Source organism: Colias philodice, chromosome 2 (assembly GCF_061535455.1).
Source record: "Colias philodice isolate Cphi_HAF_F1 chromosome 2, ilColPhil1 Martin Lab GWU primary, whole genome shotgun sequence".
NCBI classification, from domain to species: Eukaryota; Metazoa; Arthropoda; class Insecta; order Lepidoptera; family Pieridae; genus Colias; species Colias philodice.
In genome coordinates this window covers 1998961-2018388 of record NC_143087.1, presented here as the reverse complement: position 1 = coordinate 2018388, position 19428 = coordinate 1998961, and the positions used below count along the sequence as shown (strand labels likewise).

The 19428-nt window shown below is 32.8% G+C and overlaps 2 protein-coding genes across 3 annotated transcripts in view; one reads left to right on the top strand and one right to left on the bottom strand.

Moving 5' to 3' along the window:
* The window catches only part of side-II (sidestep II transmembrane protein), a 222897-nt gene that overhangs the window by 187700 nt on the left and 15769 nt on the right, over positions 1-19428 (bottom strand). The window lies entirely within an intron of this gene.
* LOC149490184 (uncharacterized) lies at positions 2805-6248 on the top strand. Of its 2 annotated transcripts, XM_089701139.1 has the most exons (3): positions 2805-3284; positions 4141-4614; positions 4660-6248. In XM_089701139.1, the coding sequence occupies exons 1-3, from the start codon at positions 2891-2893 to the stop codon at positions 5976-5978; spliced, it is 2187 nt and encodes a 728-aa protein (XP_089557265.1). In that variant the 5' UTR covers positions 2805-2890; the 3' UTR covers positions 5979-6248. The 2 variants fall into 2 exon arrangements, with proteins under 2 accessions (XP_089557265.1, XP_089557260.1); XM_089701134.1 differs by having other exon boundaries at positions 4141-6248.

The following is a 19428-nucleotide window of genomic DNA, read 5'->3' as shown; positions in this document are numbered from 1 at the left end:
CGGACGTCCAAGACAGAACTTTTTTAAACTGTTTTTTAACTAGTTTAAATAACAAAAATGACATCAAAAATATCATGAACGTTAAAAATAGTGTTTTTTCTTAATATGTGTGTGTATGTATTATCTTACAAGTGCAATGTATGATACATAAAGACATTTTGAGTTTGAAAAATCAGATGTTTTGCGCGAAGTGACAGTAGTACCCACCTCAACGCTTCGCCTATGAGGCGTGCAAAAATAAACAATGGAAAACCATAGAAATGTTTATAAATCTATTCAATTTAATGATTTAAGTCGTATTTCTCTTTTTATAAAGGAAAAGTGTTGTCTCAACTTATTATTGTACAAACTTTATTTACCGTACTAATTTTAGTACATTCACCGTCGAACTCAAAATCTGATATTTTAGAAGTCCAATATAATATTCAGTGAAGATATTGATCTCTTTGAGAGCCGTCAGCTTAATTAGCGTTCGTAATTAGCAGAGTCTATGTAATCTCCTTAATATTTACGCGGCTTAACTGAAATGCCTTACTTTGATATCTTTTGAAATAGTGGATTTTTTAATCACGGCAAAATGTAAAGAGTCCATGCGGCAAGGCTTTTCTGGGTGCGCGAATTACGTTTTTAGTAGGGTTGTTATGATGGAACTTCAAGTATTACGGTCAATAAAATTTTAGGGCTCTATAAAAATATAAACAAAAATGCATTCATAATGAGATTGATGCAAGAAACTGCGCGTGATCGAGGAAAGTGGCGTAAACTCGTGTCGTAAGCCAAACTGGTTGGGTCGCAGAGCTAGTAAAGTAAGTAAGTAGTAATGAGATTATGTATAAATAACTAGCAAACCGGGCGAACTCCGTTTCGCCACCAGAGACACCTTTTCTTTGCTATAAACCTCACGGAGCCCGAGACCTTTCCAACGAATGCAAAACCGTGGAAATCGGTTCGTGCATTCTGGAGTTATAGCGTCAGGAAGGAAAACCCGACTTATTTTTATATAGTAGATAGTACAATAGTTTTAGTTGAGTGTTGCCTTAGTATCTTTGGGATCTGAATGAATTGAGTTCATATTCAAGTATGTATTTTGTACATATTTCAAGAGCAAAATGCTAAGCTTATCTTTTGATAATTTGCATTGAATTTCATTGCTCAAAATAGATGTATCAGTCAGCTAATGTATCATTTACTTAATATGTAGATTCTTTTATGTATATAATATTTACATGTATATAATAACTTCATACATGACTAACAAGCCCGAATAAATTCATAATTCCGAAATAACAAAACATTTGAAACATGAAATCAATTTAACGGAAACTTCAGATGTTTCGTGAATTGTAAAACGTGATTTTCAATGTCTGCTCTTTGGAGTATAAGTTGATATATAATTTTCATTTGAATAATAATTCAAAAGCGTATTTACAATTATTGACACATTTAAGAATTGTTTACACGGAGTAATTCACAAAATATGAATTATGGTGTTTACAACCTTCGTACAAAATTACATTTTTTAATATGAACATTATGATATATTTTTATGTAGATAAATAAAGTTTCTATGTTCGAGAATCTAGTTTTTATGTTGTAATAAAAATATGTAGATTGATAGAACGATATCAACTTGAAGAAGTATAATAGTGTTTTCTATCTGCCACATAGAAAATCCATACTAATATTATAAATGCGAAAATAACTCTGTCTGTCTGTCTGTTACTCAATCACGCCTTAACTACTGAACCAATTTGCATGAAATTTGGTATAGAGATATTTTGATACCCGAGAAAGGACATAGGTTACTTCCCACGGGAACGGGAACTATGCGGGTTTTTCTTTGAATGCGCGGGCGAAGCCGCGGGCGGAAAGCTAGTTGTTAATAAATTGATGTTTTGCAAATTGTATGACACACGGCAATCGCTGATCAATAGCTTAAAGATAAAGATAATTAATAAACATTACTAAATATTAAAAGGTTGCTTTATACTTGATCTATTTATTTTCTGTACTCGAAAATCTCGGAACTGATAGGAATTTCGATTATAAATTTTTATTCCAAAGCTAAAAAAAATATCAGAATTTCACGTAATGTGTCAGAATTTATACAGTTAACTATAACCTTATATAACACGTGAATAAAAAGTAGTCGATGATAAATAACATTAATGACACATGTAAACGATAAAACGATTAAGCTAACGACATTCAAATGAACAAACGCGCTCGATTATTAATAACTTATCAAATATATTTCTAGTATTACAAGATTTCGGATATTGAATTAAATAACAAAAAATGATACTCAATTTTCGATCTCATTCTGTGTTTGTTACTTCATCACCGACGTTAAAAAAACGTATTAGTATTTTTTACAGTAACATCTTTTGGGAACGTCTGCGATATAGCCATAAATATAATGCAGTACAAACGTTTGTGTTTATTTGTTGCGTTTTATATTATAATCATTTTGTATTCAGTTTAATTCATATCGCAACGTGAAAGGTCACCCATTTACTCACTGACATAGCAGATAATAAAATGGCTATTGGAATCGGGGCACCTCATTTTATTCTTCAAAATAAAACTGTTATTTCTTCAATCAGCCGAGCTATCTTGAATATCATTGGATACTTTATTAATCACGAAAATCAAATGAAGTGAAACAAATACAATCTGCTACAAAATTGATACGTCTGGACTTCCCAATGATAATACGATGTTTACCTCATTACTGACCCGTCTATCGCTCTGATGTTCGGAGAATAATTGGCTGACGTCATTACAAACGATATAGCAGTTTCTTGTTTAAAAACCCGTTCAGTGCGAGACCGGGCGCGAAAGTGGTCAATCGTGTGTACTGTGTACTACATTATAACCAACGTTTAAAATGGCCAACAGATATCTGTTGTGCCTCTTGTTCTTGTGTGTGACGCTAAGTGCGGTGAACGGGAAATGGGGTAGTCGTAGTAGTTCTCGCTCGAGCTCAGGTTCGAGGGGATGGGGATCGAGCAGTTCAGGCAGATCCTCGGGATCCTCGGGATGGGGATGGGGATCGAGTTCTGGAAAATCATCCTCGTCTGGTTCGAGTTCCGGTTGGAGCTGGGGCTCAAGAAGTCCATCAAGTTCAAGTTCGAGTTCAAGCCACTCTTACCCGTCGTCATCATCTGGGCTATCGGGTTCCAGCAGTAAGCACAGCTATCCATCATCAGTATCAGGATTATCTGGATGGGGATCGACCTCTCATAGCTATCCTTCTTCTTCGTCGGGATTATCCGGACGAGGTACATTTTATTCTTCGTCATCTCCATTTTCAGGTTTCAATCATAACAAAATATTTAAATCTACTATCGTTTACTCCTCATCAACTAAAACTAAAGCATCAACCGCCTTAATGTCGATTCTAATAACTTATTTGAATCTGGTTTTATTAATATAAAAAGATAAAACGTATATAATGATACATATAACATGCAATAAATAATTCGAGGTATTTTATTAGGCATATATTATTACAGGCAAATAAATGTAACTTGGATAGCTTTTATCAGAATAATATTATCTAAAATGAACTTTTTCACTGTACAGTGTAGATTTTAATTTGCAGAACTGCTTGTTTTTTGCAATACAATTTTACATCCGGTTTATTTTGATGCCAGATATAAGTTAGTAAATTGTTATTGTTATATGTGTAAAGTGTATGTATTATGAACAAGTATTATGTAATACAATGAAGTATAATATGTAAAGTATTTATTAATCCAGTGTACTTATTAAAAAACTTTAAACCTAGTGCTGCTCCAATCGTTAAAGAGGAGCTATTGAAAATCAGTATTGCAACTGTGATGCAGCGTAGGCTGCGTTTAGTTCCACTTTTTATGTTTTATTATTTTATTTTTCATGTTTTTTGTCAACTATTTGTTACAACCGTGTTGTTTTTAGTGTATTTTTCTGTGTGTTCTGTTTTATGGAGTCAAATAAATGTTGTTTCTTTCTCTTTCTTTCTTTCCTTCTTTTTCTCTTTCTTTCAATCTCTCATTATTTTCTATACTAATTACAAAACGCTTTTAATATTCCTGAATTTTGCCTTTATCACATGTAGTATCAACAAACAAAAATATTTTTTATTTTCTTTGTCAGATTCCCCAAAATACCCATGGTCAAGTGGAAGTTCATCAAGCTCCGCCAGCAAATACCCAGCATCAACAGGTTTATCTGGATCTGGCTCTGGAAGCAGATATCCAGCGTCAACAGGTCTATCTGGGTCTAGTTCTGGAAGTAGATATCCAGCTTCTACAGGTCTATCGGGATCAAGCTCGGGAAGTAAATATCCAGCATCAACGGGATTATCTGGATCTAGTTCTGGAAGCCAATATCCGACAAACTCATGGCTATCGGGATCCTCTTCTGGTAGCAGATATCCAGCATCTACAGGCTTATCGGGATCCAGTTCTGGAAGTAAATACCCGGCATCTACAGGTCTATCAGGATCTGGTTCTGGAAGCAGCTATCCAACAAACACATGGCTATCGGGATCCTCTTCTGGTAGCAGATATCCAGCATCTACAGGCTTATCAGGATCCAGTTCTGGAAGTAAATACCCGGCATCTACAGGTCTATCAGGATCTGGTTCTGGAAGCAGCTATCCAGCTTCCACAGGTTTATCAGGATCTGGTTCCGGTAGTAGATATCCATCAAATTACGGTAGCAATACCCATAATCCACCATCGAATACATATCATAAACCTGACTATAGCTATCATCCTAGCAACACTTACAATACTAATTCAGGCTACAGGCCAAACACGCACACTTCATACGGCAATTCATACGGATCATATGGCAGTAACTACCATACACCCACTTATTTCTCATCACCTCAACACATTTATGTAACAGAGTACAGAAATTCAGGAAGTCGCTATAATGACTTACTAACAGGGCTTACATTATACAATTTAGGGCGTTCTCATAGCCATTACCATGACCATTATTATTATGACGACTACTACAGGCACAGATACAATAGTAACTCCGGTTATCGTCCTTCTAATGCACCACCTAGAGACGAAGCACATTGTTTATTGAGAGTAAAAGAACATAATAAAATTGAAGAACTAAAAATCCCATGTGAAATCGTATCCACATTCACAGAAGGAAGTAAAAAAGTATCTAAAGAATCAAGTCAAGTAGAGAGCGTGGTTTGTCACAATTCTACTACTGTTATAACTGAGGGTGCAACACCTTCTACAACCAATAGTCCGACTCAAAATATGACTGCTGTATCATCTACAACTGAATTTGTTGCCAAATTATCTGTTATACCAATTGTTACTGCCTTATCTGACAATCAAACAAGTGTTAAGGAAAATATAACATCAACATTAACCCCACCAGTTATTAGCACCACAATTTCTCCAGCGGTTAACATAACTACACCATCCAGTTTATCACAAAACATTTCATCAACAACAGAAACCTCCACTCCAGCAACTAATGTTTCATTATCTAGTAATAGCACTGTTTCATCAACACCTTCTACTAATGCGACTATATCTGTATCAAATACCAATTCAACTGAAACAACAACACCCACCGCTGTATCAAACACAACAATCCAATCAGTGGCCAATATCACTACACCAAAAACCAACACAACAGTAACAAACACAACCACACCAAGCACAACACAAACTAAAGAAACAAAAATAACAAATTCAACATGCGTAGTAACATCACAGCTGAAAGACCCGCTTAGTGTGAAAGGCCCACCGCCCGATCCAAATGGTATGGAATGTGAAGTAGAAATAGTCACAAACAACCACCGACTTAAATCTAAAGTGAATTGCGTTACATTAATGGAATATTCGAGAATGCCAGAACCTAAAAAAGACGCTGGTATTGTGCCAGATAGAGCGAAATTGAAATCTTGGTTAACCAAACCACCATGGTGGATGTCTATGTTTATTGCTGTTTAAATTTAATCTTTAGAATTTAATTTTAAGTATTAATAAGATACTGCCCCGTATATGTATTATCGATATGTAAAGACATTTGTATTGTGTTTCTTCCTTCCTTATGTAAAGTAATGTAAAGGCTATGAAAGAGATATCAATTTATTAAATGATACTAATTCATATAAAATTACTTTTAGTAGGGGCCAAAGTTTATCCGCCGATCCGCACATATACATAAGTCAATATAAGGACCTTCAGTTCTCAATGAAATAAATAGTTAATTTAATTTATCTGTCAAATACAAATGTATTTAATGACAGATAAATTAAATAATTAATATAAATATATTATCTAAACACAATGACAATGATTATTATTGTATTTAGATAATTTGATCATTATAATTCTTGTCTTTTGTAAATATTTTTCCTGTTTATATTTTAAGAAATTAGATTAGTATACCTACGCAATGAAATGACTGCCGTGAAATGTATAACCTATTTTTGAAATAAACGATACACAATATAAAGATATTTTTAATTTCCTTTTCCTGGCAAATGTTTTATTAAAATAATCAATAACTATACAATAGTCTTAATAATAGAAAATAATATTCCCGTAATTTTTTGGACTTAGCTAATCATAAATATTTATAATATTATGTATATTTTTTAATGAACAGCATTTAATATAAAAAAATCGAAATTCTATACTAATTTTTACATTATAATATTATTAATATTATGACTCCAGTCCAACATAAACATTAAAGACTCAAAACAGTTCGTAGTAGCTGCTAAGGTTATCGTCTCTGATAACTTGTGTAATCAGTTTTATCGTTGTGTTATTTTAAATAAACGTGTAGTGTAAATATTCTAACCATAGAAATCTAAATAACAAGACACTAGAAGTCGTAAGCGTGCGTGACCTTGTCGCCACTCAGGTGATTTGCACATCACCAGTGCATTCGTCACTGTTCAGTTGCTCTGGAGACGTATGAGTGTATACATGGTGTGTTTCAGCAATTCCCATTGCGGAAATTCTTCCACAAGTTGTAATTATACTTATAAAGGAATAATATTTCATCGGAAAATATATTTTTTTAGAAATAATGCCGTTTTTCCTTAAAATTATAGAATATTTACAAGTATTACGAGTGTCACCCAAGTGTCACCATAGTAATCGAAATAACAATGAATGACACAGTCGACCATTCTTATTATCACGTTTGTTCGTATTGGAGCAAAAAGTCTCATATACTTAGGGATGTTATTCTAAAATAAACCGTAAATTCGAGCGTTAGGATACATATTCAAAAGCTTAATTTAATAGATAAGTTAGTTTTCACTAAAATCAAGCTGTCCAATAAAAGTCATAGTTTACTTGTGTGTACTGTTTAGCTTTCGATTTGAATGTGTTGATTTTGGCGACAGCGGTTTTCATACGAATTATGACATTCTAGCACTTCTATGTGTCTTGTTATTTAGATTTCTATGATTCTAACTAATTGACATATAAATCTATATTTGTTGTAATAAATTTGATAGTTTGTCTTTCTGTAATTTTCATCTGGATTGGAAATAATAAAATATCTACCCTATTGAAACAGAGAATACCTAGGTGGTTATCACGACGTCTTAAAGCAGTATTAATCCCAGTGTGGAAAAATGACAACAATATATAAGTCGTCTAGCACCATCTCTTTCTCACGCTGGTAATAATACTATAAAACCCACCTGATATAAGCAAAAAATCGGGCCATTAATTGAATTTAAATACCGAGAATGAAAGCTAATATAAAATAATGTTTCCCTGACAAAACTGTCAATTTATGTAATGGCACTGAACCGTCATGCTGAACTGTATTTACCAGTGAAATAGTTTTAAATTCGTGGCCGTAACTTACGAACCTCCCTATTACACTGCAGCGGTATAAATTTCCCACTGCCTATTTTGCAGTTATTATAGCCTGGTATATGCAATTTGTTATATCGCAAAAAGGCTTGCATGTTCAGAGGAAGTTTAGAGAAGGTAACTGTTTCGAATAGTTTCAGCCTGTGGTCATTACATCTGGGGTTATTGTTTATGCTAATTTGGTCGTATTTAGCAGTTTGTTTGTGTGAAAAGTATAGGACTTTCATTTATTAGGGTAACTGTGGGACTTAATATGATACCAGTAATTCAAATAGGTTTTCCACTTTTAGAACTTTATCATTAACATGCTTAGAAATATTTTAAATAATTTAAAGAATAAAAAAATAAGACTACCCAAGCAAGAAATTTTTTTTGTATTGTTTATATTTCGTCCAACATAAGCATAATAAATTATACTAAACAATTCGCTCTTAGTTGTTATTAATTTCCATATCAGCCTATGGTTGCGGATTATTTTTACCTTGATTAAACTTATTTTTGGGGCTGCGTTTTTACCTGAAACAAAAATTAAATATATTAAGAAAGTTATTATTTTTATTCAATAACTAAATAGCTATATTGGCCATTTTCTGATACTCTATGTATAAATATTATGAGTAATAATTATTACACTAGGAGTCAATTAATTGCTATAGCGACAGTTTTTCCTGTTGATCTACTCGGATATTTTAATGAGGTTAATATTTGCCTTACCGCTTCGAATGGGTAAAAAGATAAATGTTTTCAAAAGCTATCGGAAAAATCTTAGATCATTAAGTAATGGATAACACTCGCAGGCGTTTCCCCTTTTGCCGAGGTATAAGATTATTTTCATCGAAAAATCTTATCCTTTCATAAAAACTACTTGCGTAATCGATTACAAGCACTCTGCGTATTCGTAAAACGTCGAACGGACGTCTGCGAGTGCTCCGCTAAAAATGCCGTTTTGTACTGTCAAGTCTTGCAGAAGCAATTCAAACATGTCGAATATTAAAAAAGATGGAATAACCTTTCATTTGTGTATATTTTTTTATTTTTTTAACGTACATTTCTAATAAAATGCAATTTCTAATAATCATCGATGTATCGTTTAGCGATATGATCAAGAAAAATAATCGAGTCATGTTTACTCGATCATTGATGCGGCCCCACGAGACTATCATGGAAAGAAAATATACAAATTTAATCTTTATGAACTAGGAGATAAAGTTGAATTTAAAACGCCTTAATGAACCGCATTCCTTACGAGACTATCTTGTAAAGAAATACAAATTTAATCTTTATGACCTAAGTGATAAAGTTGAATTTAGAACGCGATATTGAACCCCACTCCACATGACTATCTTGGAATGAAATACAAATTTAATCTTTATTATCTTAGTGATAGAGTTGAATTTAAAAACTCGTCGCTTAAAAGGTCGTAAATTTTTACGACTTTCGTGACACAAATTATTTTTGTGAATGTGTGATTATGTTTCATTGTGTTTCATCAGTGTGAGTTACCCTCCCCGCACCAAAATCAGCAGAAAGTTTAGTTAGAACATTTGCCAGCGTACTCCATCCATTACTTAATGATCTAAGGGAAAAATAGATGAATATTTATACTAATAATATAAAGCTGAAGAGTTTGTTTGTTTCAATGCACTAACTCAATTCTTAGTTTTTGTGTTTAATAGTCCACTATTAAGGAAGGCTTTAATAATATTATCATGTACAACGTGTGTGAAATCGGGGCATAGCTAGTTAGTATAAAATCATCTATCGCCTGACCAATTTAACATTGTTTTACCCAAATTATCTATTGCCAGACCAATTTAACATTGTTTTACCCAAATTATCTATCGCCTGACCAATTTAACATTGTTTTACCCAAAATTTGCAACGCAAAGCCGCTACAAAACAAATTCGACAAAACTATGTCTTAATAAATATAATACTGCTTTCAAACATCATGGTCTCTCTAACCTTCCTAACGAACATTCACACTTTACCGCCTACTATTGACAGTTTGAATGTATTTATATGCGTACACCCGTACTACGTAGACTTGTGTATGCATTGGACTGTCTTGGGGAAACAATAATAGAATGGAGAGATCAATATGTATGGTGCATACGAGCGGAATGTATGGAGATTACGTTGAAATGTTAGTGGTAGGTATTTTATTCTTATTTTAACAGAGACTAAAACTTTTACGTTTTAAAATTGGGGAAATAAGTTTCGAATTAAATCAACAAATTAAGAGAAGAAATATCCGCTTCTTAAAAATATAAGTGTAGATTATTATTGAAGTTAAATAATATTTAGCGGTAATAATAGTTTGTTATTATCTGCTAAACATAATTTTTGTTATTTTTATAGCACAGTGATGAAATTAAGAAATTTACTATAAGAATACTCAACTCCTTAGAGCTAAAGTAATTGTGAGCGCATACGTCTAGTCTAGCTGGACCGTTTAGAATTTAGATTAATTTTAATTGTAGAGTCCTGAAAAATGATTTCATCACATCTGAAAAATCTTATCCAAATTCATTTGTATGTTTATTTATTTGTTATTCCTTCATGCAAAAACTGCTGAACCGATATTCATAAAATTTGGCTCACACATAGCGGGTTGACTTGGATTATCACTTAGGATAGTTTTAATCCCCTCCTAAGAGGCCCGTGTTCCAGTAATGGAAACGTATATGGGCTGATGATGATTTTACCCTGAAAATCTGAAACTATGTGGACTTTCCTCCAACGGGTGAAGCTGCGGGCGAAAAGCTAAGCTGTTATATAAAATAACAGGAAAATCAATTGAAACAGTCGAATCTAAAAATATATAATAAAACGTTGTATGCGTCATCTTATAATATAAAAATGAATCGCAAAATGTGTTGGTAAGCGCATAACTCGAGAACGGGTGGACCGATTTCGATAATTCTTTTTTTATTATATTCCTTGAAGTACCAGGATGGCTCTTATGTAGAGAAAACATAAATATGTACCACGGGCGAAGCCGGGGCGGACCGCTAGTTCAATATAAAATTAACTGCCAAAACTTTACCAAGCAATTTGACCGTCTTAATAACACTTTATTGTCGATTAATCAGCGTCTCGCGATATCGATCTCGTTAATGGCTATTAAATCACTTATTATGGACCTTTGGGCATTTTTGTATTATATTGTTATTTAATGTGTGAAATATAGGTTAGTTGTAGGTATGTACCTTAATAATTAGGGTATGGGTATAATAAAAGCTATTTATTAATTTTATTTCGTGTTTAAACATATATTGCACGCCTCATAAGCGAAGCGTTGAGGTGGGTACTACTGTCACTTCGCGCAAAACATCTGATTTTTCAAACTTAAAATGTCTTTATGTATCATACATTGCACTTGTAAGATAATACATACACACACATATTAAGAAAAAACACTATTTTTAACGTTCATGATATTTTTGATGTCATTTTTGTTATTTAAACTAGTTAAAAAACAGTTTAAAAAAGTTCTGTCTTGGACGTCCGTGTGTCTGTATGTGCGGATCCTTTTTCTTGTTAACACGATAGCGACCGAAATACTTTACTAATCGAGTCTTTTTTTTTCTCTTACGCTTGAGTATGCTCAGGAATAGAACCCTTTCATTTTTCAGGGTCTGATTCGATGTGGTTTAATTGTTATTAAATAAACAAAAATAATAATTAATAAATATTTATTTAAAAAAAATTATGAGGCGTGCACTTTTGGATTTTCCAAATTATTTTTTTATTACTTTTACTACGAAATATTAAGTACTAAGTAGACGGTTAGATTTTTGTTAGTGTTTTCATTCAGTTTGTTGATTAGTTATGTAGGTAGGTATTAATTTGCCAATGACTTTTCCTTATAGATGTTTTGCTCATACTGCTCTTTATAATTAAGCTATTGCATAGCTTATATCGCGGGCCTTGAGCGCGGGGACCGAATCGAATCCTATTTGGCTATAGGAACTAATTATTTATTCACAAAGTTCGCATAACAACTCATGAAAATTATAACGAAGGCCACCTTCCCCTTCAATAATAATTGACTCGAATAATACCTACATCATTTTCATATAATATAAAACCATATTTCCTTGCAAATCATCCCAAACACATACGTATATTAAATCGAAAAAAGTATCAAATTATAACTTCCTTTACATACACCCATATTTTTCCAAATCATCTCAAAAAACCTATATTAAATCGAAAAATCGTCTCTAATACAAACGGAAGGTAAAGCAATCAGCTTTAAGTAGGGAGTTTTTTCACCGGAATCGTACGTGACAAATTTCGTCACTCCGGTGCGTGCTTCGCGCGTGACCGGGCCAATTCCGCCTTGTAAAACAATAGCTATCATACTGATGTAAAGATATTGTAAGTAGAGCTTTACGCTTTAAATTTTGAGCTTTTTAAGTATAATTAAGTATAATCAATATGAGTTGTATGACGTATGTGTTAGCCAAGATTTGAGTTTTTAATAATTGAGGATTTAAATTAATGTTTGTTACACTTAAGTGCACGTATGATGTAAGAAGTAACGCTTCGTTATTCAAGCTTAAAAGTAGGCAATAAAAATATAACATACGTACTTAAATAAGTCAAAAATTTATCGAAAGCTACTTGGGACAATATAAAATGGACAAGGAAAAATCCTGTGACAGAAAGGAGTATTCAAACTAATATTACAATACAGATCCGAATCAGTATAGGATAGTATAAATAAAATAAATAATTATTATTGTTTCCTAAAACCAAACAACCTATCGCAAAAATAATCATGTTGCGTTTTACAAATACAATATGTAAATGAATGCAAATGAAAATTCTGTTCCCTGCTGATTTATGAACTGATAAATCGCGAATACTAATTATTAATTATTGAATAAGCTATTATCAAGTTATTCTGATTGGTATCAAGCATCGAGGGGCGTGAAATTGACTGAAATGTTATTACGTCCGACATAACTTTTTGTTCGCTCATTACGGGAAACGTTATAAATGATTTTTTTAAAGATGGGTTCGAACGGGGACCAATTACAGTCTCTGAGTTATTGAATAATCAATTAGTATAATGTATTGATGAAGTATCATTTTTGCTTCATATCTCTCCATAAATTGTATAAAAAAAAGTAAGTAGACGTATCGTAAAATCGATTCATTTACTTTATTTTTCATTGTGAATAGGGAAGCGTTTGACCACAATCGCCTGATGTGAGATGTGGTCCAAAATGGCACGCGCTTCCCTAGAAGGTACCTCATTCTACGCTTGACTTGTTAATATAATAAATAAAAGATTAGTAATACTGTTTCTTCGAATTGTTTTTTGGAGTTATTTTAATATTCACGGAGGAGATACTCGTTTTAACACAGTTTACACTGTCACATAGAAATATGTATTTTTACTTAATGTATGTAATGTTCACTTGAATAAAACTGCTAATACTGATAAAAAACGGATCTTGAAAAAAGGAAAATACATTTTCGGTGTTATTTACCTTATCCTACTGGAAATCTACTAGATGTATTATTGTAGTTGTAATGGTATGGATACCTTCGTGTTACACTAACATTTGAGTGGATTTTATATAATTATTAGCCGCTCGCCACGGGCAGAGCTTTTTGTAGTAAGTTTTAAATTTTTTAATATTTATTATCCTAAGACAAGAGGCAAACTAAAAAAGTTTGGAAAATCCAAAAGTGCACGCCTCATAATTTTTTTTTAATAATTATTTATTAATTATTATTTTTGTTTATTTAATAACAATTAAACCACATCGAATCAGACCCTGAAAAATGAAAGGGTTCTATTCCTGAGCATACTCAAGCGTAAGAGAAAAAAAAAGACTCGATTAGTAAAGTATTTCGGTCACTATCGTGTTAACAAGAAAATCCTCCGCACATACAGACACACGGACGTCCAAGACAGAACTTTTTTAAACTGTTTTTTAACTAGTTTAAATAACAAAAATGACATCAAAAATATCATGAATGTTAAAAATAGTGTTTTTTCTTAATATTATGTGTGTGTATGCATTATCTTTCAAGTGCAATGTATGAATTATGATACATAAAGACATTTTAAGTTTGAAAAAATCAGATGTTTTGCGCGAAGTGACAGTAGTACCCACCTCAACGCTTCGCTTATGCGGCGTGCAATATTAGGTATGTTTTGAAATCATTAAAATTTATACAGCCATTCCTGAGTTATAAATAGTGTAACTAACATGACTTTCTTTTATATTAATTCTTAAACATTAGAGTTCAAAGTTAAATTTTCAAACACTTTTCAAAATGAGATTAAAATAGAAAAATAAACAGCAAAGTAAGCGCAGTTTTGTCCCTATTATAACGCTATTGTTTCACAAAATGTCTTTATGCTTTTTAGCTATTTTATACGTGAGAAATGAATTCGTTTTTGAATTCACCTAAGCCTTAAAAATTTCACATGAACAATACGCGTCTGAAACACGCGAAATGAGAATTTTTTAAGAAAACTAATAAGAGTAAGAACGAATTAATTTTAATGAAAGAATGCTTTGTTTAAACTGTGCTTTAATATTATGTACGTAAATGTTTTAAAGGAGCGTAGTAAATTATAATGCTGTTATTAGAGACCCGAATTAACCAAAATGAATCGTAAATTATTAGAAAAATATACACCATATAAACTTGAATGTATGATTTTCTTATTACTGAGTGGACAAAATACTATCAAACCATAAAAAGTAAATTATCAGCATTTCATATAGGTACCTAATAAGTAGGTAATAACTTCCTGTTCAAAATCTAACACCAAGGTCACAGAGCATGAACAAATCAAGCCAACAAATTACGCCAATATAACCAATGACATTCCCATTTCTCAATATTTGCCAACAGCCAAAAAGTTAACATAAGCACGAAGTCACACACACATGCATCCATATCTTCATACATACACGTGCATACTTAACAAAATACGAACAAACTCGCACTATAATTGTCACCCACCATAATTACTTTGTCGTGCAAGTTCTTTTAACATCTTAGACACTGAGTTATAATTATTGTGCAGTCAACAGCGACTATTAAGGCTTCGTCAGATAGAATGCGTAGATCGCACGCGTCGCGCTAACCTGACTCTGTGCTATGAGGCCAAATTGTGGTGTAAAAAAATGCATTATTTATTGTGTACTGTCAAACAAATCAAGCGACATCGCTTTGACGTGCGCTAAAAGCGCGTTCTATTCGAAAAAACCGTAGGCGCGTAGCATAATACAACGCGGCGTCATAGCAATACATCGGGACGTCATAGCGTGGTAGCCGTAGCAGGCTTGCGCGCGCGTTAAAATCGCGTTCTATTTGGCAAAGTCATAAGATATAAGAGCACTGACTAATAGCTACGTCTCCGCCACACCTCTGCGACGAAGCAAAAACCCACTATAAAGGTATTAAAATTGTGGTCTACGTAACTTTATACGTTCTTTGAGCTTGTTAGACAATTGTCAAGGGCTATTAAGGTTCTGTTTCACTTATGGCGCGACTTTGACGGCAATCTTGTTGTATTATGTTGCCTAGATTTATTCACTTTTAAGGGTGAAATCCTGTGACCCTTCTGTTGTATACAACTACTATAGTAATACCTCGTATTTCATAGTTTAAATCAGTTTTATTATGTTTTATCTATTGACGACAGATAGAGCAGAACTTGCCTAATTTAATATAATGATAACATTGATCCTTAGCTACATAATCAATATTTTTTCTATTTAAGTTATTAGGAAATATATCTATACTAATATTATAAACCTGAAGAGTTTGTTTCTTTGATTGAACGCGCTAATCTCAGGACCTACTGGTCCGATTTGACAAATTATTTCGGTGTTATATAGCACATTTATTGAGCAAGGCTATATGCTATTTATCATCACGCTAAGACCAACAGGAGCGGAGCAATGCGGGTGAAACCGCGGAGCACAGCTAGTATTTCATATTTTAATGCTTCTTTCATAATCTGATCTAAATTTTAATAAACATCATCATCATGATACTATATTACTCCAAATGTAAACACATCGGAAGCTTTCGCTATTTGAAAGCAAATCCATGCCTTGGCACATAAATAAAATCATCATTTTGTTAACAATATCAAGTTGTAATTGATTTCCTAGCGCGTTCAATAAACTAAATTACGAGTAAATCTCAATGGAGCAGGCACGTAGACTAATCCATGGACATAATTAATTTACCTACAATTGCTAGAAACTATTTGTGACACTACACGTAGTACTTGTAGGATAAAATCAAGACTGAACTCAAACAAGTAACTATTCTCTAATCTGTGCTCAAACTCAATGTGTCCTGCGTGAAAATCTCCTCTGCACTGTGATTACTACAGAAGATGAGATTTTATTAAGGAAAGCTTTGATGAAATGATCGCTTTTACAAAATATACTACTGGATGGATTTGAATTAAGCTAAATGTCTTACTGAAGCTGGTGTAATAATGGAAGAAAAGAAGGTTAAAATAACACAAAATTTATCACTACATAGTATAAAACAAAGTCGCTTTCACTGTCCCTATTTCCCTATGTCCCTTTGTATGCTTAAATCTTTAAAACTACGCAACGGATTTTGATGCGTTTTTTTTTAATAGATAGAGTGATTCAAGAGGAAGGTTTTAGTATATAATTTATTAGGTTTTAGACAAAGCGGGCGAAGCCGCGGGTGGCAAGCTAGTATTGTATAAAATATGGTTTTCAAACACAGGTTTATATTTAAACCATATATCTAATCATTAAAATCTCAGTTCAAAAGTATTTACAGTACTGATCATTCTTCAATATTGTGACAATTATAAAAAAATAAAAATAAAAACAATCAAAATCAGGGATTATCTTTATTTCTGACATTTTAGATACATCGGAACTTTCATTATGCTCTTCTTCATTTTCACTTTCCCTACTGCCATCACCTATGTAAATCATTTCATCGATTAATTTAATTCACCTTTAAAAACAAAACCAAGAAGGGTATGTAATAGCAGCTCTATATAATTCCACACAGAGAGAACACGTGCAGTCACCACCAATATTTAAAGACGACTGACGGATTTTTGAGTTTTTTGACTGACAGGCTACCGTCACCTACCGCCCGATTTGTTTTTGATTGTGTATGACCGTGAATTGACTTCTATTTCTTTTGAACAAGGTGTAAAATGCAAGTGCGTTGTTTAGGGTTCTTACGATTCAATAATTCGAGTGTCTTCGGAAATACGACAATTAGCGAAGATTTGCATGCGCATTATTAAGTTTGTCAAAGTACTGTACTTGATTTTGTCCTTAAATTCGTCCGCGGATGAAACCACGCTGCACAGCTAGTAAGTAGTATACTATAATATCAACGAGTAACATCTTACTCATGCGAACTTACAGGCTGTCTTAATATATCAACAACCCTTTTCCAAAAATCTCACTACTACATCTATCTTTATATTCTGTCTATGGGTTCTAAAGCCCATCCAAAGGGGATTTTCTATCTAAACGTGAGTCAAAGCTTAATAAGCATTTCACCATTCAATTATTTCCCGTACATCAAAGTCCAACTTGTATCTACTGCGGCTTTAGACTGCGGCACATTGCTTTTATGTGACCGACACAATCAGTTAATCAAAATTAATCGTCTTATGATCACAACTTATCGATACATTATATAGTGTCACAGAGTCATAGACTAGATAGATATAGTGTAGAAAGTGCAGTTTTGTAGACAGAAGAAAATTACAAAATCTATGACGAGATTCAGATCTAGTCATAAATTTTGTAAGAGACCAATCTTATATGCATTTTTTTAGTGCTGCCTGCACTAAAAAACTGCACTTTATTCGTAATACAAAAGATTTGTGAAAAGGATCCAGCCAGCTGATCGTATTTAAAAAAATCTACAAAATTCTTAACTTATAACAAAATCGTTATTTTCTTGGTTGTTTTACAATAGTTACTTATAAAACTGATCTAGGTGAAGATCAGTCTAAGAAAAAAAAAAAGATGTGTGTCACTCGGGGACTGCCGCGGTAAAGTTATTGCATAGCATGCCTTCAAGCCACACCTCCGTGCCCGTCGGAGTGGGGAGCGTGAGGTTTTTCGTTACGGAATTTCTGGATTCGGTCCCCGCGCTCAAGGCCCGCGATAGAAGCTATGCAATAGCTTAAAAAAATACGTGTGGCACTAGTGGACTGCCGCGCTAAAGCTATATTTTCATAGCATCGCATCGCTGGTTGTAGCGGGGCGTGTTAGGTTTTTTCGTTACGGAATTTTTACATACGGTCGCCGCGCTCAAAGTCTGAGATAATAGCTTAAAAAGTTAATCCTTTGTAGAGCTATACATGTTATTTAACTAGGTATTTTATGTCCACCTTTTATTTTGCGTATAATACCTACGCATGCATTGTGAGTTTGTCTCAATAAAACGAATAATAATATCATACAAACGCTACAATTTATTACTTAAACAACAACAAAACAATATTCGGGTGAATTTAGTTATAAACGTGATCATGTTTATCATTTATCTAAATATTGTTGACACAATTCAGTGAATATGATAAATATTGGCTTTCATTGAATATTGATGAGTATACAATTATGTGTTAAATGGCTTTGCACACAATATGTTTAATATGTAAATAATCACACGTTTTTACGTTTTGTGTCCATGAGAACCCTCCTCGTCCTTCAAGGAATATTATAAAAAAAGAATAAACAAAATCGGTTCAGACGTTCTCGAGTTTTGCCCTTACAAACGCATGTTCTCATTTAATACTTATATTCTGAAAATCGTCACAGTGCCACTGAATCATGTACCTACTCCAATCAATAAAATCTCGAATTATTTCATAAATATTTATAAAATTAATATTTCCAACATTAACTTGAATTACCGGCCAAAAATGTTCACGTTATAAACGTTATAAAGTCTTCTCTTTTTGGCTAACACGTTAAACGTATTACGATTAATTAATAAGATATTAACGTGTTTTCGCCATTTAAATTAGTAATGTGAATAAATTCGATCACCGACGCGCGACGTTTCCACTTACACGGCCAAGTTAATTAATGCAAAATAATTAATTTATTCCACGAATATATTATATTTTAGCTGAACGTTATTTCTGAAATTCAACTCGTATAGTATTTAATATTGATGAGAAACTAACAAATTATATATGTACCTATTACATAAAATATGTTATTAATTACGGCTCGTGTAGGACGGGGTAATTGTTTGACAATTTCATAAAATTTTAACCGAACTGTACAAAATGATGGTATTGCTATACGCGGGTAAGTATATGTTTATTAATTTAATATTTGGCATTTATATAGTTTTTTATTTATTTAAATAAATGATTGAAATATATTTTTCCGTATTTTTCATAAAAGAAATGGATAAAATATTCAGGAAAACCTATGTTATAATTGTAATACACAAATTGGAATGTGAAAAAACGAATGTATTTTTTTAATACTTCAATATCAAATATTTTTATGCTAGTCATGTTATTTGG